This window comes from Vicugna pacos, chromosome 16 (assembly GCF_048564905.1).
Source record: "Vicugna pacos chromosome 16, VicPac4, whole genome shotgun sequence".
Taxonomy (NCBI): domain Eukaryota; kingdom Metazoa; phylum Chordata; class Mammalia; order Artiodactyla; family Camelidae; genus Vicugna; species Vicugna pacos.
The window spans coordinates 32,643,496-32,668,401 of NC_133002.1; the positions used below are offsets into that span (position 1 = coordinate 32,643,496).

General features: G+C 55.2%; 1 protein-coding gene across 3 annotated transcripts; it reads right to left on the reverse strand.

Moving 5' to 3' along the window:
- Positions 1–356: 356 nt before the first annotated feature.
- FKBP10 (FKBP prolyl isomerase 10) lies at positions 357–24,868 on the reverse strand. 3 transcript variants are annotated; one of them, XM_072938706.1, is made up of 11 exons: positions 24,646–24,868; positions 9,511–9,573; positions 4,896–5,041; positions 4,420–4,609; positions 4,156–4,301; positions 3,595–3,784; positions 3,274–3,419; positions 2,536–2,728; positions 1,980–2,122; positions 1,585–1,748; positions 357–1,221 (listed from the first exon to the last, which is right to left on the reverse strand). In XM_072938706.1, exons 3-11 carry the CDS (start codon positions 4,981–4,983, stop codon positions 1,036–1,038), a joined length of 1,446 nt encoding a protein of 481 aa, XP_072794807.1. In that variant the 5' UTR covers positions 4,984–5,041; positions 9,511–9,573; positions 24,646–24,868; the 3' UTR covers positions 357–1,035. The 3 variants fall into 3 exon arrangements, with proteins under 3 accessions (XP_072794807.1, XP_072794809.1, XP_072794806.1); XM_072938708.1 differs by lacking the exon at positions 24,646–24,868 and having other exon boundaries at positions 9,511–9,666; XM_072938705.1 differs by lacking the exons at positions 9,511–9,573; positions 24,646–24,868 and adding an exon at positions 7,733–8,091.
- Between the last annotated feature and the right edge of the window lie 38 nt (positions 24,869–24,906).

Here is a 24,906-nt window from a genome sequence, read left to right on the forward strand (position 1 = left end):
CATATAGAAATGTTCATTGTATTTGTCATGCTGTACATTACATCTTTAGTACTTACTTGTTTTGTAATTGGAAGTTTGTACCTTTTCACCACCTTCATCCAACTGACTGGGTCAGTTAGGAGGAGGTCAGGGCCATGTCTCTGCACCTCCCCCACAGGCCCTGTCCTCTGTGGACACCCACTCCCCACCCTCCCTCCATGGTGATGCCCCAGTGGGGCCTCAGGGAGGCAGGAAGCCAAGACCCAGGGACACAGGGTCTGGAGCTGACCAGCCATGGAGACAGCCTGCTTGGTTCCCCGTCTCCCTGATGTTTGGGTCTAAGGGCCACCCACACAGAAAGACCATGTCCCGAAGGCTTTAGTTTTGTCTTTTATTTGGCACAAAAGAGAAAGGGGTCTCATGCCAGTTTAATCTTTGGGTGTGCAGAGCTCTGCCCACCCCCTCTCACCCTCAGCCCCCAATAAGCCCCTCTTCTCTTTGTCCCTTGGGGGGAAGGAACAGGTGGAGGAGGAATGTGACAGGGGAAGGGACCAGGACAGGTGAGGTAGGGCTGCCATCCTGAAACCACCCCCTTCCCTAGGAACCAGCCAGAGCCAAGGGAGGAGAGCGTGCTCCTGGGGAGCTGACAGAGTACTGGGGGCTGGAGGCAGGGGGTGGGTGGAGATGGTGGGGGAAAGTACAGACAAAGGGGGAGTTTGGGGAAATTAAGAAATGATGAGCTCGGCCCTGCTCAGTGTCTGCTGCCATGGAGTGAAGGTCTGGGTGAGGGGTCGGTGATGATCCCAGCCAACCCGCAGACGCCAGCCATCCCCAGATTGACCTTGTAATTGCAAAACTTTTAAGGAAGGGGTTTGGGGTTGAAAGAGAAAAATCAAATAGAGGTCTGTGCTGTGATTTTACTCTCAGGCAGTGGGAAGACCAGAGCTGTACCCTCTGGCCACTTTTTAGAGGCTTCCAGACCTCATCCCAGCAGGGGAGAGGGTGACTGTCCCCACAGACATGCGCCTTTGCCTTGGGGCCCAGGCCTCTGGCCTTTCAGAGCTCCTCATGGACCCGCTCCCCATCTTCATCCGACTTCAGCTTGAGCTCCTCCCCCGTGATCTTGCCGTCCTGGTTGCGGTCCTGATTCTGGAACATGTCTCCTATGGTTTTCTCAGGGTCCTGGCCAGGCAGGAGACGTCCTTTGCCTTCACTGACTTGAGCCTTGATGAAGGTGGAGAACTGCCAGAGAACCAAGGAAGGGGAGAATGAGCAAGCACCTGGGCTGAGCGGCTGCAGGTGGCCTTGGCAGGGGCTCCCGGGCGGAGGCCAGCCAGCAAGGACTAAGGAGAAGAGCTGGCACTGAGTCCTGAGTGGGGCCAGGGCAGAAGGCGTGCATGGGGGTCAGGCAGACGTAGGGGGAACAGGCTGCATGTACCAGAGGACGAGGGACTTAAGGCGCAGTGACCTGCAGAGGGCAGGAACGTGGGTGCAGGCAGGATGGTGGACATGCACTGCATTCTTGCTAGATGCCACCGTGCAAGGTGGCTCCCATTGTGTGACAGTGTGGGAAGGGTTATTAGAAGGACTGAACTCCTCACTCACCTCCTCCAGGGGGACCTCGCCATCCTTGTTGAGGTCCAAGTCTTCAAACAAGTTGGCAGGAGGGTCCTCGTGCCACACAAACAGGTAGCCTGTGGGCAGCCCATCCTCTCGGGACACCAGCTCCACCTCAAACAGCAGCACCGCACTGCCAGGGACCCCCCGGGCTGGAGGGAGGATGAGGAGGAGAGAAGGGAAGGGTTTGGGTCTGGCTCTGCAGTCTGCCCAGGGTGCTCCCCCACCCATAGGCTTCAATTTCCCCACCTTGGGCACTAGAGAGTGGGGCATGGGATATTTACAAAACCATATGGAAGGCCTGCCTCACTCTTCCCACCAGCCATCCAGGCAGGCCCCAAGTGGGCAGGGACAAAGCCATCAGATCAGTCTCTGCCCCTTACCTCCGCTCTCTCCGTGTGCCAGGTGTGGGGGGACCACGATTTGCCGCCTCTCCCCAACACACATGTCCTGCAGGCCGATGTCCAGGCCTTGGATCACCTTGTTGGCCCCCAGAGTCGCCTCCTGAGGGGCCCCATAGTCATGGCTGGGGGAAGAGCAGATCCCCAGGTCAGTGCCCAGCCTCATCCCCTGCCTGTTCACCTCCCACCGTCCTGGGCATGCCCCGTTCCCGAGTCTCTCCTGGTGCTGCCCCAGGGCAGGGTGCAGGGACCCAGCGGCTCAGAGGTAGGGTCTCCTTCTCTTGCCACTGCCCTGACGTGTGGCCTGGGGGCTCACATCTCTCCCTGCTCCAGTTCTGTCCAGAGAGTGCAACTAGCAGCTCCCCCTACTGCTTACTTCACCCTCCCTCTGCTCACAGAGTTGGGAATTTTAGCTCCTTATGCTCCCCCGACTCGCTTAGATGGGAACTTATGGAGGAAGTAAGAGTTGGGGGTCTGTTAGGACTCCTCACGCCCGGGCCCACCCACCTGCCCAGCCCTGGCCCTGCCCTGGACCCACGAGGAGAAGAGCCTGGTGCCATCCAGCAGAGAGCAGTTATAGTGGTAGCGGACAAAGTCCCCAGGCTTGGCCGTCTCGTTGCAAGTCTCGGCGGGCCGGGACAGTGTCTTGATTTCCACTGGATCCGCAGGGTTGTGGAAGTCGATGACGTGGACATCAAAGATCAGCACAGCGGAGCCAGGGATCTTGTCTCCTGGGGCCAGAGTGGGGGCGTGGATCAGCTCGGCGCTAGGAGGAGCTGCTCAGGCCTCCGTGGAGGCTCCTGACCTTCCCTGCCAGGGGGTTTAAATGAGGATGGGATGGGATGTTTGTCTACCTAGTCCCCTCTTCTAATATACTCTGGGTGGTGGGGAGGCAGTGGAGGGGAGGGACGGCATGCCAGTTAGAAAGCCATTTACATACACCTTGGAACATCCCAATAATTTACCCTGTTGAGCTATGTGAGCACACTGAGGCCTCCAGCAAAGCTAGGTCTCAAGTCCAGGTGTCTTTGCCTCTAGGGCTACGCTGTTTCTGGTCTCCCGTAACTGCCCTCCCTCCCCAAACTCAGGGGTCAACTGCCCTTCTCCAGTGTGGAAGGGGGAAGTGGGAGACTGCCCTGGAGAAAAGGTTGGAGTGCTTGTGGCAGAAGCTGGGTTGGGGGCCAGTTTTTGTGATGAGAGGGGCAGAGCAGTGGCTGGAATCCTCCCCGTCAGGAGGAGCTGAGGTGCTGGCTTTGGGATTGGGGAACAAGCCTACCAGTCCCGTTCTCCCCGTAGGCGAGGTGGGGGGGGATGGTGATCCTCCGGCGCTCCCCCATGCACGAGCCCTGTAGCCCCTGGTCCATGCCGGGGATGATGTAACCCTGCCCCACATAGGTATTGTAGGTGTGGTTGCGGGAGTAGCTGCAATACAAGGTGGGGGGGCCAGCAAGGGAGTCACAGGGGCCCCGCCCTTCCCAGCAGTTCAGAGCCATCCCCAGCTGCTGCCTGGGGCAACCTCACACCTGGTTCTTTCCTCTTGCCTCAGCTTCTCTCCTGTCCTCCCAACCCCCACCGTCCTCCTCAGAATCCCCCTGACCTGGAATCAAAGAGGGTGCCATCCATCAGGGAGCCGTTGTAGTGGTAACGCATGAAGTCCCCGGCTACGGCTCTCCGGACGCAGCCAGGCGGCAGCTCCAGCGTCTCCAGCTGGATGGTGTCCTTTGGGTTGTGGACGTCAATCAGCAGGACATGGAAGACCAGGGAGGCCTGCGAGGGGATCACAGTCCCTGGGGAAGGGATAGGCTTGAACCATCCAAGTGTAGAGCAAAACCGGGCTTCTTCCCAACTCAGGAAGGTCTATGTGAGCACCATGCAAAAAGGTGCTAACCCTGCTTTCCTGAGTCCTTTCCCACCCATCAGCAGCCCTTGTTCTTCCCCTGTGAGGCTGGAGCTAAGGCTTCCCCAGGACCACCACTTGCCCATACTGGGCTTTGTGTGAATCAGAATGAAGCACCACTGCTTAATGAGATGATCACCAAATACTAGGTTCCATGCCTATTTGCCTCCTGGGCTAGATGTCCTTGTACAGTACACAGCCTGAGCAACTGTATATGGCAGCCTGCTTCTAGAGAATCCCTAAACTCCTGGCTGCCCTCACCATAGCCTTTCTCGCCATAGGCCAGGAATGGAGGGATGGTGATCTTCCTTCTCTCTCCTGGACACATGCCCAGCAGCCCCTGGTCCATGCCCTTAATCAGCCATCCAGAGCCCACGTAGGTGTCATAAGTGCCGCCCTTACTGTAGCTGCAAAGAATGAGGTAGAGGTGAGGCTGCTGTTGGTGGGAGACAGGATGGCCCCTGGACTGCCCCCTGCATGCCACAGTCCCCAGCTCCCCAGGGCTCCCTCCAGGTCCCTCCTTACCTGTTGTCAAAGGCGGTGCCATCCAGCAGCGTGCCGTTGTAGTGGTAGCGGACAAAGTCACTGTCCTGGACCATGCGGGGGCAGTGAGGTGGGCGCAGCAAGGTGCTCACCTGCACAGTGTCCGCCTTGTTCCACACATCCAGCAGGACCACGTCAAAGTAGAGGGTGGCGTCCGGGGGAATGAGCCCCGCTGTGCAGCCCCCAGAGTTGGTCTGAGCATCCCGCTAGGCCATCCGCTCCCCCACCTCTAGCTCCCCTTCTCCTACAGGAGTCAAGCTAGGATCCCACCTAGGGTCCTGTTATTTCCCTTGCTCCCGCCCCAGGGGCTGAGAGACCAAAACTCAGGTCCCAGACCTGCCGCTATTCATACTTGGAAAGTCACTCTCCCTCTCTGAGCTTCATTTTCCAGCCCTAGGGTCCTTGCTCCTGCCCCCTGGCCTCCTGCATCCCCCTGCCCGGGCCCCAGCCCTTCTCACCCACGCCGATGCTGCCATAGCCCAGGTGCGGAGGCACAACAAGGCGTCGCCGCTCGTTGACACACATGCCCATGAGGCCTCGGTCCATGCCAGTGATGAGGCGCCCCACGCCCACCACGATAGCCGCCAAGGTGTGGCGGTCATAGCTGGAGAAGGAGGGAACAGATGGGATACAGTGGCCTCTGGCCATGGTTGCATACACCCACAGGTGCTCACACACACAGTCTCCCTCCCTATAGGTAGGCGAAGATCCACAGGCTCCTCATCCCCTCTTCAAGCCTCCCTCCTTGGTGAACCACAAGCCCCGCCTTAATAGGATGGGCTGCTACAAAAGGAAGTCCTGGAGGAGGGGTGGGCAAGGGAGCAGGTGGGCATGGGAACAGTCTGCTGCTGCTGTCTGCTGACTGCAAAGGGGTGGTATGTGCAGCCACAGGGGAAGAGGAACAGTGATTGAGCACGCAAACGATAAACCAATAAAATGCTTGGTGTTCTGCATTTATTATCTTATTTAGTTCTCTCCCTTGTGAGGTGAGCATTATTGATTTCACTTATCTTATGAAAAAAATTGAGGCTAGGGAAGCCAAGTGACTTGCCCAAGGTCACACAACTAATGTGTGATCTGTTGAACTTCAAAGCCCATGTATGGGCCGCTGTACCATCAATTCACCAAGGAAACGAAGGGGAAGCAGAGGAGGCTGGGGATAGGTTTTCAGGTTAAAAAAAAAAAGCTCTCATTTCATTCTTTTATATCTAGCTCTCCAGTTTTCCCAGCATCACTTTTCTTTTTTCTTTTGCTTTTTCTTGGGGGGGGGGGTAGATAATTAGGTTATTTATTTTAATGGAGGTACTGGGGATTGAACCCAGGACCTCATGCATCCTCCTGCATGCTAAGCAGGTACTCTACTACTGAGCTATACCCTCCCCGCTGATTTTCAATTTTGGAAAGGACTGTTCTAAAATTGCCATGGCTAAAAACAAAAACAAACAAACAAACAAAAACAAAGAGTAAATACAAGACAGAAATAGACTCACAGACAGAGAATACAGACTTGTGGTTACCAGGGGGGTGGAGGGTGGGAAGGGATAGACTGGGATTTCAAAATTGTAGAATAGATAAACAAGATTACACTGTATAGCACAGGGAAATATATACAAAATGTTATGATAACTCACAGAGAAAAAAATGTGACAATGACTGTGTATATGTCCATGAATGACTGAAAAACTGTGCTGAACACTGGAATTTGACACAACATTGTAAAATGATTATAAATCAATAAAATTGCCATGGCTTTTATCTGTTTTTAGTTGTAGTTTTCAGAAGTTAGCGAAGGATGGGAGACTGTTATTTTGATGGAAGGGGCTGTGGGTTGTGAACGTTTTCCAAGCTCAGCCCTTGGAGAACTGGGCCCAGCCCCAATCCAAGAGTCCCCAACAGGGAAGCCATCCCCCAACTCCCGACCCCTCCCCCACTCCTTGGTGGCCGCGGGCTCAGCACGGTACTCCTGGCTACTGCCTATACTTCATTTTACCCGTTGATCTGGTTGTCTGTCTGATCTGGTTCCTTCACAGTGCCGTTGTGAGAACCCGACCATGGCACAAAGTTTCTACCAGTTAAACGCTACCAGGGTTCTCCTGAGTCAAGACTACCAGGCACTGGGTGAAGTTCACTTTCATTCATCATCTTGTTTGGGTCCTCTCATCAACCTTGGGAATTAGGAATTCAGTCTTTCAGATTTGTTTTTAACCACCTTTTCTTCAGATGAGGAAAGTAAAGCTTAAAGAGGTAAAATTCCTTGTCCATGATCACAGCCTGGGTTTGAACCCAGGGTCTTGGTCTCAGGAGTTCGTGTTCTTACCGAATATACTGCCTGCCTCCAAATCCACGGTCACTAATTTCTGTAGGCTGAGCTGTGTGTTTTGGGGAAGGGTCTAGGAGGAACGACTTCTTGGGGTATGGTGTGGAGGTCTGTGTGTACGACCGAGACCCAGAGTTCAACTGAAGCTAGTGTGCAGCCCTGTCCTGCCTCATCCAAGAAAGTAGACTTGCAGAGAAGACTGAAGGCTTGGATCAGACCAGAAGCTGGTCTGTCAAATCCTGAGGCTGGCAAGATGGGCAGCAGCATAGGCCTGGTAGAGCCAAGATGGAGGGAGGTGGGGGTGCGGGGGCACCCGGAGAGGGAGGCATGAAAACTCTCTGAGGAGCCCAGGGTGGCATGTGTGACCGTGTGACATGCAGACAGACAGGATCCCTGCACCAGGCTATGCCCTACACTCCCAGAACCCTCCTGCTGTCTTATCCTGCCCACCTGCTTTACCCCACCCACTGCTCAAAACTCCCACCCCTCCAAAACAAGTTCTATTTACTCCCTCTTCTCTAAAGGCAAAGGCACTGAAACCTGGGGCTGGAGCCAGAAAGGGAGTCAGGCTGGATGGAAAGGCGGAAGGTCTTGAGACCACTGTCAAATTCACACACAGCAGCCCTTCCCTCCACTATGAACCGGAAACCACCCCCCTTCATAAAGCATTGCTAAGTAAATAGATCAGTGCATCTTTATTATCATGCACATTGGGGGACATAGGAAGCTTGTGAGAAAAAAATCGGGGTCATTTGAGAGGCGAAGGTTTGTGACTGAGGTCAGGCATGTCTTTAGGGAGATGGCTGTCTAGGAGTCCCCCCTCCCAGCCTGCAGTGTTTGGGGTTAGGGGATTACAGTTTGAGTATCAGGATGCAGACACAGCTTGAAAGCGGCAACAAGGGAGTTCCATGACTAAGAGAGCCTGGCCACGGGCTCAGGGAAGGAAAAGGGTGAGTCTAGGGGCACCCAACCCATTACCTTGAGTCAAACTTCTTGCCATCCTCGAAAGTGCCGTTATAGTGGTAGCGGACAAAATCCCCCATCTGCACCTCCCGGGGACAGGCCCTGGGGATGTGGTACCTCTCGATAATCACATCTTCCAGGGGGGCCCCGGCCGGGCTGGCGCGGCCCAGCCCCCTCCCCACGGCCTGCACCAGCAGCAGCAGCAGCAGCGGCAGTAGGGGGAGGCGGAGGAGGGTGTGGCTGGGGGGCCCTGCGTGGAGCATGGTGCCTGGAGCTGGGAAGGCCGGCAGTGAGGGTGAAGCGAGAGAGTCGCTGCCACCAGACTCCTTTTCCCCCTCCTCCTCCCAGAGCTGGCTCCCCCTCTTCCTGTCCTCCATCCCCTACCCCCGCCCTGGCTGGTCCACGTGGAATGGGGGCTGGGGAGACTGAGCTGGCGGGGCGGGGGAGGGGGAGTGGAATAGCGGGACGAGGCAGGGCTGATAGTGTTAAGAGTCGGAGGAAAGAACCACAAAGAACTCCAGGTTTACCCCCACCCTCACCCTGAGGGGTCTGAGAGACCTGGGGCCTGGAGGGGGAGGGAAGTTCAGAAAAGTTGAGAAGTCGGAGCTGACTTTAGGGAAAAAAAAAAATTCAGAGCCTTTTTGTTTTTCTGGAACTCCCGGGTCCTAAAGCCGAGCTAAGGCCTCGCTTCTCTGGCTGGCCCATGTGGCTGGTGAGTCTCCAGAATCTGAGGGGTATCTCAGTGCTCCCTCCCACCCCTTCTGCCCCAGGAACGGCCTCTCCAGGGACAAGCTGCTTTGTCCTGCAAAAGCTGGACTGCCAGAGGACTTTCTGACGTGGGGATGGAGACCGAGTGGGAAGTGGCAGGAGTGGAAGGTGTGCAAGGTAAAACCAGGGGTGTGCCTCCCCGTTGCGGGCTGGGGGGCAATTGGAGTTGAGACAGGAAGGGGGCCATTCAAGCAGAGCCATTCAAGGAATGCTACAGCAATTAACATCAAAATGGTGGAAGATTCAACCCCCAGTAGGCCTTGAGGCTCAAGGTGGTGGGAGATTTGACTTCTAGCAGATCTTGAGCTTCTTTATACGCCCATTGTAATATATTAACGTGGCAAATAACATGCCCACAGGCACCATGGCAGTCCCAAGCCTAGCCACAGAAGGTTAAAGAGTGGGAAATGGCCAACTTCCTGGGAATCCCAGCCCCTTCCCCAGGCTAGTTAGACTGCTCCTTCCACTTACTAGCATATGAAGCCACCAAGTCCATAAAAACTGGCAACACAGTGCCTCACGACTGCTGTCCCCTGTCCCTCCCTCTTTGGAGACGGAGACAGCCCAAACTCAGTCTACGGAATGTGTACCTACTTTTAATCTGAGCACCCAGCCCCCACACCTCATGGCCTTTCTCGTGCCTTTCAATGTACCTCTCTGAATAAATCTACCTTTACTCAACTGTGCTGGCTCTTGAATTCTTTCCTGCGCGAAGCCAAGGGCCCACACTTGGTGGGACACGTCCCAGGGGCTCAACCGAAGCCTGGGACACGGCCCTTCTCACACCCCAGATCCATTTTTCCTGCATCAGAGTGACCTCTTCAGGGCTGAAGGTGGAGCGTGAGCAGAAAGACCGCTGTGATGGAAGACCAGATTCCAGGGCTTGGGCAAAGTAGAGGGAGGTGGGACTTCCCTCAATTTCTTGGTCTTAAGGGGGTGACGGGAGGTGCGGTGGTGCTGTCTTTGTGTGGGAGGGGCTTTCTGGGCTCCCCATCCCTGTGACAAGCCTTCCCACACCCACTCACCATCTGCCAAGGGGAAGACTCCCAGGGGCAGGAGGTCAGGGACTCAGGACACCGCTGAGCTTTCTGAAAAGAAAGAAGACGCAGCTCTCAGCCCCTCAGAGACCCTGACCCAAGCCACCACCCCGTCTTGCTGACGCCAGTGCCCGGCGCTAAGACCCAACGGATACGCCGGCCGGGCTGGGCCCCGAGTCGGCCCGCCCAGCGGGGACGCCAGCTGGGCGGGGAGAGCCGGCGGGCGCGGAGTGGGCAGCGGAGGGGGCCTGGCTCAGGCGGCGTGGGGGCTGCTGTGGCTGCTGCTGGGCAGCGGCGGGGCGCAGTAGGAGTACAGCTTCCAGGGCTTCCCGCCCGAGGACCTGATGCCCCTGGCCGTGGCCCACGGGCACGCGCTGGAGCAGGATGAGGGAGAGACCTGCACTACGCACAGTTCAAGGTGAGCGCCTGGCCGGCGCCGGCCACCCTGTTGGGTCGGGAGGAGCGCGGCTCTCACCCAGCACCCTGACCGCCGAGTCTTCCCGTCCACTCGGGGCTGCGGGCTCTGGCCCTGCCGACCGGCTCTGTCCCCACCCTGCAGGCTAACCAGCTGGAGAAGGCGGTGGCCGCGGCCTACACCTTCCTGCAGAAGAACTAGAAGCATGATCTCACCATCAAGTATCTCAACTACTACTGGGGGCTGCTGGACGCCGCCGAGGGGCCCCTCCTGGACTTGGAGACCCAGCCTGAAGAGGCCGTCTTTCTCCGGGCGTGAAGCTCTACAACAGCGGGGGTTCCCGCAGCAGCACGGAGGACAGGGAGCGGGCCCTGGCCGAGTACCTGGCCATCTTTGCCCGGTGTCTGGCTGGCTGAGAGGGGGCCCATGAGCAGGCGGACTTCAAGGACTTCTACCCAGCCAAAGCAGGTATGCCCTCACCCAGACTCCTGTGGGCACCCCTCTCACCCACAGGCCCTGCTTCCCAGAATTCCTAAGTTCCCTTAACACAAATATTCATTCCATACACATTTATGGAGCCCCTACTAAGTGCTTGGGAGGTGGACCGGAATAGTGTCATCCCAGCCATCAGAGCCTTTAGGCGCTAACAGGTCACCTGCCACTGGGCGCAGAGGGCTACAGTGGGGAGGGTCCAAAGTGCCGGGCATCGGTGCAGAGAGGATGTGATATCCCAAAAGGGTCTGGGGAGGTTGGGGTCACAGGCCTTCCACGCAGAGGGAAATGCCGGTGCCAAGGTTGGAAACAGCCCAGCAGGTATGTGCAGAAAGCAGTTTGTGGCCAGAAATCACCCCTGGGGATTCTGAAAGGCAGAGTCCCTCAGCAAGGGCAGAAAGGACTGTCCTGAGGTTCTCTCACTGGGCTTCGGTCCTACTTCCAAACCTCACCTGCCATTCTCCCAGAATGCCCTGGCTCCCTCTCGCTTGGGGGTGGTGCCCAGCCCACAGCAGTCTTCCCCAGCATCACTTGTCACTTTACACACATTATCTCATGTGATCAGGAAGCAGAGCTGGGATTGGAAGTCATTTCTGTCATCCATATCATTGGATGTGGATGGAGCTGGTCAGCACACCAGCTCCTCACTGCTGCCACTCACCCCCACCAGATCTCTTTGCAGAATCCCTGTAGTGCAAGGTGGACTGTGAAGCCAACTTGACTCCCAACATGGGCGGCTACTTTGTGGAAAAGTTTGTGGCCACCATGTATCACTACCTGCAGTTTGCCTAGTACAAAAGTGAGCCTCCTGGCGGGCCTGGGGCGGGGGAGAGCACTGTGTGGGGAGTCATGCAGAGTCATAGGGCACTGTCCCTCAGAATTGAGGACCCTGGGTGATGGGACGGAAGGCTAGAGTTACTGGGGCAGGTGAGAGGCTTGTGGGAGGGAAGAGAGAGCAGCCCCAGGGGAGAGTTCCAGGGCCTCTCAGGTAAATGACTAGATAGCCAACAATTGCATAGCACTTGACAGTTTACAAAGCCCTGCTACATCTGTTTGTCTCACTTGATCCTCTCACAAACTGCCAATAGCTGACATTACTGGGCCCATTTTTCAGATGAGGAAACTGAGGCTCATAGAGGGCAAGGGGCTATTAGTCACATGGCCAATAAAAAGTGACACCAGGACTCAAGGTTCTTCTCATTTGAGGGAGATTCTGGCATCAGCTGGGGCTCAGATGGACGATCTCCAGGGTGTCTGCTATGCAGAGATGCCCAGATTCAGACAGAGGCTGGAGCTGGAGTAGAGGAGCTGAAGACCAGGAGACCCTTTGTGGGTCCAGTTGGCTAAGAGGTTGAGGGCTGGGCCACCGGCCTCTGATTTCCCAGTTCCCTCATCCTCCAGCTGTGTGAGCTGGAGCCTTTGACCTAACCTCTCTGTGCCTTATATTTCTTGTCTGTAAAATGGGGATAACAATAACAGTGAAGCTTACATGAGCTACACGGGGCATAGGAGAAGTGCCCAATATGTTCTAGATTGCATTATTATTGGGTAGGGTGAGTAGCTCAACAGATATTCTGGGAGGCAGCTGGGGAGCCAGGGGCACTGGACTAAATTGGGAGGTAGGGGTGGGTTAGGTGAGGGTTATACCCCTGAAGGTGGGGAAGTGCCAGGGCCACTACTCCCTCCTGTCCTGCCTGCAGTGAATGACGTTTACCAGGCTACCCACAGTGCCGCCAGCTACATGCTCTTTGACCCTGGAGACAGTGTCTTGCAGCAGAAGCTGGTGTATTACTGCTTCCACAGGGCTCGCTGGGGCCTGGAGGAGGAGGCCTTCCAGCCCAGGAAGGTGGGGCATCAGGACATGTCATTTGATAAAAATATCCTGGCTTCCTCCAAAGGCAGGATGGGAGATGAAAAGAAAGAATATGGTTTGTGGTTGGAGTCCTGGGTTCAAACCCAGCCCCACGAGCTGTGTGGTCCTGGGAACACCATGGACCTTTCTGAGTCTGTTGCCTCACCTGCAAAATGGGGGTGGTACTGCCTACCTGACCAGCACAGTGCCTGGGAGGTGGGAGGTAAAAAATAACCTGTCTGTTCCTGCCTGCTCCCCTCCCTACCCTCGTCATCCTCACTGCTGGCCTTTGGCCTTCTTCCCCAGGGACCCCCTCACCTGGACCAACTGAGGAAACTCCTTGGGAGTCCAGGGCAAGACTGGCAAATATGGCACACATGGTGCCACTCCCGATTTCCTTGTCAGTGGCAGACAGTGCTAATTGATCAAGGCATTCTTTTTCATTGAGCCCTCAGAATCCTTCTTACTTTTAAGCACATTAAGCAGCTATGGTTTTTCAATCAGTGTGGAAACTGATACCTGTTCCCGGGTCCTTGAGCTGGAAAAGGGCCAGAGGACCCAGATCCTAGGAGCTCTGGCTCCTCCACCATCTGGGAGCAAGGCCCAGCTCACCTCACTTTCCTTCCCTCCGCCCAGGAGGCCATGCTCTACCACAACCAGACAGCTGAGCTGCAGGAGCTGCTGGACTTTGCACACATGTACCTGCAGGCAGATGATGAGGTAAGTGGACCCCTGCCCTACAGGGGTGGATGGTGATAGAGACTCCTTGGTCCTCTTCCCGGGGCTGCTGTGCCAGAGCTCAGCCCCAGCTCTTGGCAGTCGGCTATTGGGAAGCAGAGAGATTTCACCTGTCCCTTATTTACGCTTGCCCTTCTCTCCCCACTCCATGTTCTCATGTCCACTCTTCTGTCCATGTCTAAATCTTGCTTCTCCTGGACCCAGCTCGGGTTGACACCTCCTCCAGGAAGCCCTTGCTGCCCGTCCTGACTCTGTCTTCTGGGCTTGCAGTGCCTCCCTGCACTGGAGTTACTTGCAGTCCTCATCCATCTCACCCACCCCCTTCTCCACCTAGCCTCCTAGAGGACTGTGCTCCAGGACAAGGGACCAGGGTATTCCCAGCTCTCCCACAGCACCTGGCACAGAGCTGGGGCTCAGAAACTGAGTTTGAATGAACCAGTGAGTGGATAAATGGATGAATGAATGCAGGACACCAGGAAGGAAGGACCACAGTGTGTTATTACATTGATTCTGAATGAGGGCTTGAGAGCCTGAGTTCTCAGAGGTGTTGCTGCCCAGCACGTATTTATCCATTCCCTCTTTTCTTCGTGCACCCATGTCCCCCTCATCAAACACAGTGACCGGGTCTGGGCTGGGAGCAGGTAGGCTTTGGTGCTAGCCAGTCTTGGCTCTACCACCTCCCAGCTGGGCAACCTCCAGGCAAGTCTTAGGTAACCCTCAAACTTCCATTTCTTTATCCGTTGAATGGGGAGAATAATGCCCATCTCACACTGTTGGGCTGAGACTCAAATGAGATCCAGCATATAAAGCACTTGGTATAGAGCTGGCACACAGTAGGTGCTCAAATAACTCTTGTTGCCTGTTCTTTGCCAGACACCATGCTTGGGCCAAGGGTAAATTCATGAAAGGCACAGTGTCTTGCCCAAGCAGCTTACTGATGCATGAATCACTATGCAATGGGAGAGGCCATCACAGGGCACTGGAGGTGGCCTCCAGACCAAGCCAGGGTCATCAGCAAGGACTGCATCCTGGAGCTGATGCCTGGCATTGGAGGGATAAACAAGAGCTATCCAAGGTGTTCCTGGTTGGGAAATAGCATGAGCAGACAATATTCAAGGACTAGCAGTATTCCCTGGGTATTTATTGCTGAAAAGGTGGGCTGTAGAGAGGGCAATGCTGACAGTAACACTGATTCTCTGCCAATGGAGCAATTCACACATCAGTTCAGGGAGGGGGCAGTTTGGGAACAGGACTTTGGGAGAAACCCTCAAATCATTCCTGTGTGAGATCTTGAGGCTGGGAAGGAGGAGCTTTGGGGATTGATGGGATGGGAGGGCCCCCTTGGCCAGGAAGGGAGCCCACCTGGGTTTGTGCCTGCTGTGACCTGGTTTCTCGTAGATGGAGCTGGAGGAGACAGAACCACCCATGGAGCCTGAGGACCCACCATCTGATACCGAGCTTGGGGGGAGGGCGACTACGAGGAGAGCATCTATACTGACTGGTGGCAGGAGCCGGATGCCAAGGGTGATGAGGCTGAGGCCAGTCAGTGACTTCATCTTGGTGGAAGGGTGGGGATGCAGCCTGGGGTGGAGTTTGGAGACAGCGGGATCCATGCCACCGGCTGCAGACTCTGTGGAGTAGGTGTAATGGGCGTTGGCACGTCTCCTCTGGGGGCCTCTAGCCTGTTAGCAACCCCCTTCCCCCTTGGTGGAGGACGACGGCAACTTTCCTGGAGCAGAGACCAACTGGGACCTGTTCTTGGGGAGCCTCACTGCTCCCTGCCCCACCTCCCCTGAGGACAGCACCCAGGCACCTGTTGGGAACGGAGTGGGGGGCTAATCCCAATGCTCTTTCCTTTCATTTTCAGAGCCAGAGCCTGAACTAGCATGGGAAGAGGGCCCCCCTGCACCTCTCAAGAACTTGGGAAGCCTGGCCCAGTGGCACCACCCTCACCAGCCTGGGCAGCAACAAGAACTATTTATTAAGCATGTAAAATGGACACAGCTGACCAGGCTGCATCCTGTCCCACCTGGGAGCACTGCTCCCCACGCAACGGAGGAGAACAAATCTGACTCCGTATGGATCAGCTCCTTTAGTTTTAACCACTGTGCCCTGCTTTCTAGGCTTAGTCTTTCTGGCTCTGCACCTTTTGTGAAACTATGTTGCCTTTAGCCTGAAATACACAGGAGAGCCTATTCTCAGGATCTGACTTTTAAGGATGTTATTAGCACTTCTGCACTTATGGAGAGATGGAAGTTGCAAAATAGAGAAAAAACTTTGTTTTGTTGGAGGTTTACAGGGACACCATGGCCTGACCCATACCATAGGAACAGCTGCGAGAACAAAGAATTCCTGCAGGAAGAAGCTTGCAACAACCAACCACACTCCATCCCCATTTTTTTGTATAAAAGGAACCTATATTCTGACTGGGGGAGGGTGATCCTCCAAGACATTAGTCGGCCATCCTCTTGGTCTGCCTGCTTTCCGAATAAAGTCTCTATTCCTTGCCCCAACACCTCATCTCCTGAATTATTGGCTTGTCGTGCGGCGAGCAGAAGGAGTTTGGACTCAGTAACACCCAGACCCCTCCTGCCTGTTTCTGGGTCTCTGGACCACAGGATGATGGTGCTGCAGCTGCTGACAGCCTGCCCTCCTCCCCATGCCCCCCAGCCCAGTCTCCTGAAGGAGAAGAGTCCAGCTCTTCGTAGCTGGGGTCTCAGCCTGAACTGGAGAGACAGCATAGGGGCTGCTGGCATCAGAAGAGCACTGGGCCAGGAGTCCAGCAGTTTCTGGCACACTGGCAGTGGGTGCTCAATAAACATTTCTTGTTTGGAGAATCACAGCATTGGGATCTGGTCTCCTCTGGGTGGCGTGGTGAGGGTGCAGGTCCTTCCCTCCCTCTGCACCCATCTCCTCTCATCAGTGCAGAGGTGGGCGAGGGGCCATGTTTGGCCTCTAAACCCTGGGTGTTTGAACGGAGGAGCAGCAGCCTGAAATTGCAGTCTGCCGCCAGAGGGCGTGAGTCCTGGGAAGATGGTGGTTTCAGATTTCTAAGATGGGATGTCCTGTATTTTCCTAGGTCAACATTGCTTCACTCAGCGACTAGGGGAGGGGGGCCAAGAACATTTACTTCTGATTTTTACTTTCCAAGCACTTACTGACCCAGGTTCCTTCCAGTCAGAGCGAGCATGTCCTGCCCTGTCCTGCCTTCTCTGCCCGTTCTCCCATTCATTCCACAGTAGGGAACTGCCTTCTCAGGACCCAGAAGGGCCCTAGGGATACGGCTTGATAACAGGAGACTTCGTAGTGGCAGTGGGACTGCCAGACTGTCTTGCCCAATCTTGCATTGCTTCTAGGGGGCAGTGTCTGGAGGTGGGGCGAGGGTGATGCCAGGTGGCTACCACCCAGTCCCCAACAATGTTCCAGAGTGGGCAGATGGGGGCAAAAGAGTCTCTAGGGAGGGACCCATGGCCAAGGCCAACTAGGTGACAGCACTGCCCCACTGCCCACATTTCTGGTCTCCCAGGGAAAGGGTGGTAGAGGAGGTTTCTCTTACCGGTGGGTGGAGCTGAAGCTGGTAAGCCCAGTTCTCACCATCCACACCCCTGCCCAGATGTGCTAGGTAACCTGGTCTGGGTCCTGCCCATCTCTGTGCCCAGGAGGACTCCCTGCCCCACCCCGTGCACTTCTCTGGGCTTCTGGTGAAGGAAAGCCACAATCTGAGTCTAGAGCACAGGCAGGTCAAGGCTGGGGGCGTGGGTGATCTCACTCTTCCCTCCCTCCCATAGGTGGGTCTGCAGTGGTGGCGTCTCCAGAGAGCTCTCAGGTGCCAGGCTGGCCCTGCCCCACCCCAGCAGTCTCATGCTGCTGTGTTGTCAGCTTCCCCTAAGCCCCGCCCCCTGTCTCTGGGAGGGGCTGGTCTTTCCGAGGGTGGGGAGCGGGGACGTGCTAGAGCGTGCCTGCGTGAGTAGGAGCTTTGGAATCTGGACGGCTGGGTGTGAGTCTGAAAGCGCCTGGGTGCCAGAGTGAGGAGGGCTGTGGGCTTGTGTCTTGTGGCGATGTGCGGGTCTGGGTGTGAGCGTGTGCCTGTGTGCACGCATCTGAGAATGTCCGTGGCAGCGTCGTGGGCGACTGAGCGTGTTTGCACATGCGTCCCAAAGGGTGTGCGCATTCGTGACTGTGATTCCAAAGGTTCTGTGCTTTCGCTCAGCACGTTATCTATTTGAGCGCCTACCCAAGCACCCTGCCTTCCTGGAGCTTGTATTCCAGCAAGGAGACAGGCAATAAACAATGTTATAAGTTATCTGGCTACGATAGATAAGTGAGATGTAAAAACAGAGCAGGGTGAGAAGACCAGGAGAGCTGGTGCTGTTTCAGAAGTGTGTTGATGTGTGTGTCCAAGTGTGCATCTGAGTGGCATCTGAGTGTGAGAGTGTGTGTCAGGGGGTGTCCCCTAGGAGCAGGAGGCTGCCCCTCTCTAGGCACTCACGTCCATCCCGCCGGTTAGGCCAGGCCCTCCCCTTCCAGCGTCCCTTACTCAGCTCCTCTATCCCCGGCAGCCACCAGCCCCTCCCACCTCTCCCTGATGCCAGCGTCTCCCCATTGCCTGGCCAGCTCCCCAAACCGGTGAGACTGAGTTCCAGCGAGTCCCAGCGTGGGCCCTCTGGGGCCCTCCAGCCCATTGTCCCAACCCCACCCAGCCCAGACGCCCTCACCGCCTCCACATCTGCCTTACTCGGCCCTCTCCTTACCCTGCCCCCAACTCCCCCACCCAGCATCTCAGCAGTCCTACGCTCTGTAGCATAATAAGTAGATTAGGGACAGCGAAAACGGCACTGGGGATGATGACCTAACACAGAAGTCCCAGACTCAGATGCCATAGAGGTGTCCTGGACCCAGAAAGACCGCATCCTGAGGAAACCATCAGTGCTACAATGTATTGAATGCCTACCACGTGCAGGCACTCGACAGGTTCTTTACCTCAAAACAGTCTTGCAACCTAGATAGCAATTCCCTTCTGCAACAGGTGAGGCTGATGAACGAGAAGCAACCTGTCCTTAGGATGTCAGGTGGGGCCTCGGGGGAGGAAGGTGAGGGCTAGATGTGGAGACAAAGCCCCCACACTGCAACATCTCACCAAGGGAGGCAGAAAGTTCCAGAGGGAGAAAGGGAAGGAGGGAGGAGGAGAGAGGAAAGGAGAAAAGGAGAAAGGGGAGGAAGAGCAAGCAGTCAAGACTCACTCTCAGGTCTGATTCCACAGCCTGGTCCCACCTCCCCTTGTCAGCTCCCTGGGGCTTGACCAGATCTTAGAGGGCCTGGGGACAGACTTGCTGGGGTCATTTAGACCGCCCTCTTCTTGATCCTGAGGAGTGATGGCCAAAGGGAGAGTCCCATGGGATCACCCAAAATTCCAGTAAATTCCAGTGGAAGAATTTCCCCATGAGCTTTGAGAAATAGTTGTTGAAGTCTCACCCTAGTGTTCCCCTTCTCTGGGAGAGTAGGGTTCCCCTGGGTACAAAGAGTAACCCCTTCCTGTGTCAGAAGGCTGTGTCCAGTTGGCACTGGGGCCAACCTCATAACTTTAATTGAGGGGGTGGTGTCCTGGCAGCTGCAGGGCCCAAGGCTCACGCAGCTTCCCCACTCAGGGGCCTCCATCCAGGCCTTCTTTTCCAACTTCTCTCCAAGGACAGCTCCAGCAGATGGCCCCAATTTCATGGATGGGGAAATTGAGGCCCAGGGAGACTAGATTGGGGCCCAATGCCAGGGCTCACTCTAAACTAGGCTGGTGCAGCCCTGTCTGGCTTCTTCCCATGATCAAATTCCCAGATGACTTGGGGATCTGATGCGAGTATTCTGAGGGCTGGGGCTGCCCACCGCAGCCAGCTCCAGCCGAAACGCCAGGTCTAACCTGTGGACACATCATCCCATAATCACCACCCGCCTCGGTCCCAGCTGGCGCTGGGGTGCCTGGATAGCATGTCTTCTGACCCCCAAACAGCCTTTGGGGTGGGGGCACCTCTCACCCCCATGACTCAGATGGAGAAACTGAGGTAAGAGGACATGGCTGCTTGTTTACCCCCCCCCACAAATACTCGATCCTCTAAATCTGTGGAAGAACTCACTCAGGTCACTTAGCAAAGAAGAGGCCAAGAGAACTTGACGTTTTCTATTTTGGGTCACCTTTTCCACCTTTCTTTTAATAAGAAGAGTGTAATGTTATATGCCTGGAGCAGAGTAAGTGGTAGCCATTTCGGGTTCCTTCCTTTTCTCTTGACCATCTGGCTAAATCCTGGTGGCCTTCTTGGAGGAGGAAGCTAGGCAGGAGCAAGGTTTAGTCCATATAAGTTGGGAGTCTGGCTTTTTTCCCAGGCCCTGGGTGGTGTGGGGAGCAGGGAGCTTTTTGGAGGCTTCACAGCCATGAAAGACATCCCATTAAAATTTGTTATCTCCAAGTGAGGTTATGCACACAGTTACAGACACCGGGACAAGGAATGAAGTCAGAAAATGCTTGTCATGTAACTCTAACCTTTAGTGGAATTATTTCGATAACCATTTTTTTTTTCTTTTGGTAATACCTTGGTATCCTCAAAAATGGAAATGTCCCTAGCCTTGGAGCTCCTCCTCTGCCCCAACACCACTCTCTGGAAGGAGCTGGCTCCTCACCCCTCATCAACAGCCACCTCCAGGCTTCACCGGCCCCCACGCTCCCTGCCCCTCCCCCCACGACTTCCAGGTTCTCCGCTAGGGCCATAAATTATCCATGAGCTGTACGTTGGCTGCTTCTTCAACTGGAGGCTGAAGTGCTGATGAAATATGCAGAGATCTCAACTCTCAAATTCCCTGGGGTGCGCGGGACAGGACTAGGGAATCTGGGATTAAAGTACAAGGCTGGGGGCCTCCAAAGCCTGGCCCCAGTTCCCACCGAGGTGGAGTCTGGGACAGGGAGAAAGGCCAGAGGGCGGGAGGAGGTGGGGGAAGTCTCTTTGCACAATTGATCGCTGTGGATCTGTGTAGTGCCCTTCTGGCTTAGAGGAAGTGAGGGGAGGTTACAGACTTAGACCCCAGAGGAGGGCTGGCCAGTCCCTCCCCCAGCCCTGGCTCTCTAATCTGGAGGTTTGCCTGAAGTCACACCTCCAGCTGACTTCTCACAAAGTTGGTTCTCATCTGCCTCCCCACCTCCACTGCCAGGAGTGTGCTTGTGTGACCTTGGGGAAATTCCTCTCCTGGCTCCAGACTCAGTTTCCCCACGTATACAAAGAAGGGAGCCCTCATTAGACTACTCCTTCTTCCCAAGGGCTCTCAACAGGTAGGGGAGAAATTCCTGCTGTGTGTGCGCGCGCACGCACAGACTCACACAGGCTGGTGTGCGGGCAGGGGAGGGGGTGGCCTCTCCGTGGGAAGGGCGCCTGTTGGGACAGGCACCTCTCCTGGCTTGTTGGCGGAGGGAGGGGCAGGCAGGCTGGAGGGCGGGTGGGGCCCCAGTTGTGTCAGCCAGTGGGTGGAGTCACCCAGGCCAGGAGCAGGAAGCGAGGTGACTCAAGTGGCAGAGCCTTGCCATCCCCTCAAGCCATTCAGGGCAGGGCAGGGCAGGGCAGGGGTTGCTCGGAGACCCAGCTCCAGAATACAAGAATCGTGATGCTTGGGGCCCACCCTGATGGGCTCCTGAAGCTCTGAGATGGAACCCTGGGGGGCTGGGTGCAGATAAGGGGGGGTGAGCCGGGAATAGACATTCTCTGGGGAGGTCCTGACCCTCCTCCACCTCCCCATCCACCACCACGGGCCCCTGGTATCTCGCCCTGGCCCGTGCTATTTCTGGCCCATTCTATCTCTGTTTTCTTGTCTCCCTGTTTTCCCTTTGACATTCCATCCCCGCCCACACGCCTTGCAGTGAAGTGTGGCTGGAGCTGCCTCTGTAATTAAGAGCCCTCCCCAGGCTGGCCGGGCACACACCCACAGGACCAGGCCGTGGGCAACCTCTGGTGTTGAGGCTCCTCCCCTGGACAAAGGGTGGCAAAAAATGGCAAGAGCACCCCCACCTTCCTGTCCGGGGCCTGCACCGTCCTGCTCTGCTCCTGCTCCCGCTGATGCCAGGGCCCACTCCAGCCAGAAGCCCTTGGGAGGCACTTCTGCCACCAATATCCTCTCCCCAGGCCTGAAAGGAACCCCCTGAGCAAGTCCCCCCACCCAAGCACCAGTGGGCAGGGGCAGCGGTGCGAAAGGAGTCCCATGGACAGAGATCTAAACAAGTTACGAGTCAAGCTAACTGTTAAGTAAGACACCGGACCAGTATACCTCCACAGGGACCCGAAAGGACAGATGGAATTGAGAATTCTGACTCCTCAGAAAGTGGCAGCCTCGGGGAAAACTGCTCCCTGGCCTCCAGCCCCTGGGCCATCCCCTTCACACCCCTGGCTCCCCCCACACCACAAAGGGCCTCCAGCATGCGTGTAGGCACCCCAGCTCGTGTGTCCCTGTCGTGTGCGTCCCTTTACCACAACTGCTCCTCATCACCTCTTTGCCTGAGTGTGTGCACACCAAGCGTTGCTGCTGTCCGAACAGGAGGAAGAGCCCAAGTAAGAGACCCCCCCACCAGGCCCCAGAAGCAGGGTCGGTGCCGGGCACGTCCCCGGGACGACTAGAGCAGGGGCCTTCTTAAGGGCAGGGACCCGGTACAGAGGCCCCCTCTCCGAGTCTAAGGCTGGCTCTGCCCCGTCTGCCACTGGGAATGGCTTGTTTGTGCTCCTTCCCCGCTGCTGTGACGCCAGGGGAGAGCGGCTGTGTGCTGAAAAGGGACCAGCATCAGCCTGAAGTTTAGCATCGCATCTGTTCATCAGGTCTCCCCACATGGAGGTGGCCATCCCCCCTTAGGCTGCAGAGGAGGGAAGAAGGGTGTGTGTGTGTGTATCTGAGTCTGATGGGGAGAGAGCATTGACAAGGCCGGCCTTTGCATATCTGGATCTGTGTCCCTGAGTATATCCGTAAGGGGTGTGTGCGTGCATATAGTGTGTGCAGATCAGTATGTCTGCCTGCCTCTGTCTGGGAAAGGAGACCCCACAGAGAAAGGGCTGGTTGTGAACACACAGCAGAAACTCTTGCACCTCCTTATATGGCCCAGAGGACTCATGGAGGATGAGAGGAAGGGAGGTGAGCGGAGGAGGGCAGACTGGCTGCCTGTTCACCTTACCCAGGAAGCACCTCCCCACCCTCCCACCAGCTCCCCTCATTGGACCTCTCCTTGCCAGTAGCTCCTGTCTCTGGGATGACTTGGGTGCCCTTTCCTTCTTTACTCAGGGGCCCTAGAAAGCTGCAAGGTTGAATTAACCATATGTGTTCTTGGGGGCCCAAGGAGTCTGTTTCCACAGAGCTCCAGGCAAGAGAAATGAGTTTAAACCACAGGGATGTGAATTGAGGCTAGACCCCAGAAGGAATTTACCAGTGTTAGAATAAGGAGACAAGGGTATTCATATAAGGGAGGCTGGAGAATCTCTTTTCCTGGAGATCTGTCAAACAGAGAAATCCCTGCCTTTAAAGGCTTGGAGGCAGGGGACTGGGTAAGATGGTCCTGTGGCCTTTTCCTTCAGGTTCAAGCTACAGAGAAGACTGTGGCCACAGAGACTCTCATTCCTCTCCCCGGCACCTCCTTGCCCCATGAGACCGCATCCCCTATACAGACAGCTGATTCTAGTAAACATCACTTTCTGATTCTTTTCTGTATCCTACAGATGAATGAATACTCAGTGACTACCAGGCACTAGTAGGTGCTTAATAAATGTGCAGAGAACCCCTTGGTCTGGGAGGCACAGCTCTTAGCCCAGTTATTCCTGCTGCTGTGGCAGTGCCTCCACCCAGTCCCAGCCTGAGCGCTGAGCTGTGGGGCCAGCTTGTTACGGCATGTTCCAGACTGACATTCAGGGCGCATTCTGGGGAGACACAGAAACACACAGATACACAGACTTTATTCTGAAGCCTTATTTCTGCCCCTCCAGCCCGGCCACGCTCTTCCACTCCTCTGCAGTCAACTAGCCCTGCTGCCTGTATGATGAAGTCAGGAGAAAGGAAGGGGTTAAGCCAGGCTTAAGCCTGGGAAGTGGGTGTGTGTCTGTGTGTTGTGTTTGTGCAGGGTGTGTGAAGTGGGCACGGGAAGATGGGAGGTGGGAGAGGAAGGAAGTGAAGCCCTGGTAGAGGCAGGAGCCTAGGACTGGGAGCTCTTTTCCTCCCAAGCTGGGGACTACATGGCAGGGTGGCAAGTGGGTGGGTGGAGCAGGGATAAGGTGGGGAGAAAGATGCTGAGATAAACTGGAAGACGGGGAGTAAGGGAAACAAAACAAAGGGCAGTGGCCCTGGCGTGTGGATGGTAACTGATCAGGGATGTTGATGTCTCCCTGGCCCCTTCTTGGATGGCACAAGCCTCAGAAGTAAGACTCTCACCATCATTCCTTTCTCTGGTGGAGACAGTCAAGAATGCTGCTGATGTACCTTCCCCCAGTGCATCTTGCATGCTAGCTTTGGGAATATAAAGCTTTTTTAAGGAGGGACCCTTTCCAGAACAACCACCTGTCTGATACCGATGCACCCAGAGTGACTAAGATGACGTATTTACACTTGGCTCTCTGGAAGCCCTTGGAGGGTTGGAGTCATTTTGATTTTCTGTGTCACCAGTGTCTAGTCCAGTACCTAGCATACAGCTGGTGCTCAATACTTATGTGTTGATGAATGAATATCTGTAAGACCCTTAGCACGCTGTACAGCCACCAGCAGACATTCATTTCATCAACCACAGAAAGGAAGGATCCTCGTCTATTGGGAAGCTCTTTCTGATTACTCCCCCAGTATCTTCCACTACTGAGGGGCCCGCTGCCCCGCTTCTTTTATGCCAGTGTTGATTTCCTTTAGATCTGCTGCCTGATTTTTGTCCCACCAATACTTTCTCTGTCACAAATCATTTCTCTTCTGTCTCTCCCCAGAATATTTGTTTTCACCTTGTCTCCAGCCCCTCCCCACTGCTTTGACATTTTGTGTCTGTGCTGTTATTCCACCAGGAGAACATGAAGTTTGGTGGGCCTTGAAATTATAAGAGAAAGGGGTTCTGGTTTAAGATATGCCATTTTATAGTTTTGTGACCTCTCTGAAGCTGTTTCCTCATCTTTGAAAGGAGGATCATTTTGTTGCCCTAATAGTGTTCCAGAACTGTCATGAGAATTAAAAAAAAACCTCATATCATTAATTTAAATTCTAACATTTAGCAGTTGTCCAAGTGATTTCACAAATCTTCCTTCACCCCCATGAGAGTTAATGTACCCATTTTACAGATGTGGAGAAACAGGGTGAAAGACAAGTAACTTGCCTAAGATCATATAGCTACTAAACAGCAGAAGCCAAATCCAAGCCTTCTAATTCTAAATCTCATGATCACTCCATCTTTGGTGAAAAAAAAAGTCCAATCCAGAAAAATGCCTATGAAATGCTATACAAATATGTTATTACCACTTTGCAGCAAGGGTGAATAAGCCCAAAGAAGCAACATGCCTGACGCTAAGTTGGCTGGCCAGTGAAGGCGTCTGCTCTTTCCCATGGCGCCCCCTGACTCACCTGTTGGACAGGTAGTGGGGAGAGTCATCAGTCTCACCTGCTTGGAGGTAGGGTGGGGCAAGACACACCCCATCCTTTCCACTGGTTCTTTTCTTAGTCTTACTGACAGTTCTTTGTCCAACCAGGAGGAAGTAACCTTCTATCTGCCAATAGGTGCGGAATTAGGAGGAATATCAAGTTGGAGACCGTCCCCAGGGCCGAGTGGCATTCCCTGGGGCCAATGGCCAGCGGATAAACAGAGGCGTCGGTGAGAGAGGTCTGTGCACGAGGCTCCGCCCCTCGATGCAACAGTCAGGCG

What these genes read in the sequence shown, in the direction of transcription:
- FKBP10 (XM_072938705.1), bottom strand. Translation starts at nt 7,980, where the DNA reads ATGCTCCACGCAGGGCCCCCCAGCCACACCCTCCTCCGCCTCCCCCTA. An exon ending in CTACGGGGAGAACGGGACTG is followed by an intron (nt 2,729 to 3,273) that starts GTAGGCTTGTTC and finishes CTCTGGCCCCAG; the next exon opens with GAGACAAGATCCCTGGCTCC. An exon ending in GGCACCAGGCTCTTCTCCTC is followed by an intron (nt 2,123 to 2,535) that starts GTGGGTCCAGGG and finishes CTCTTCCCCCAG; the next exon opens with CCATGACTATGGGGCCCCTC.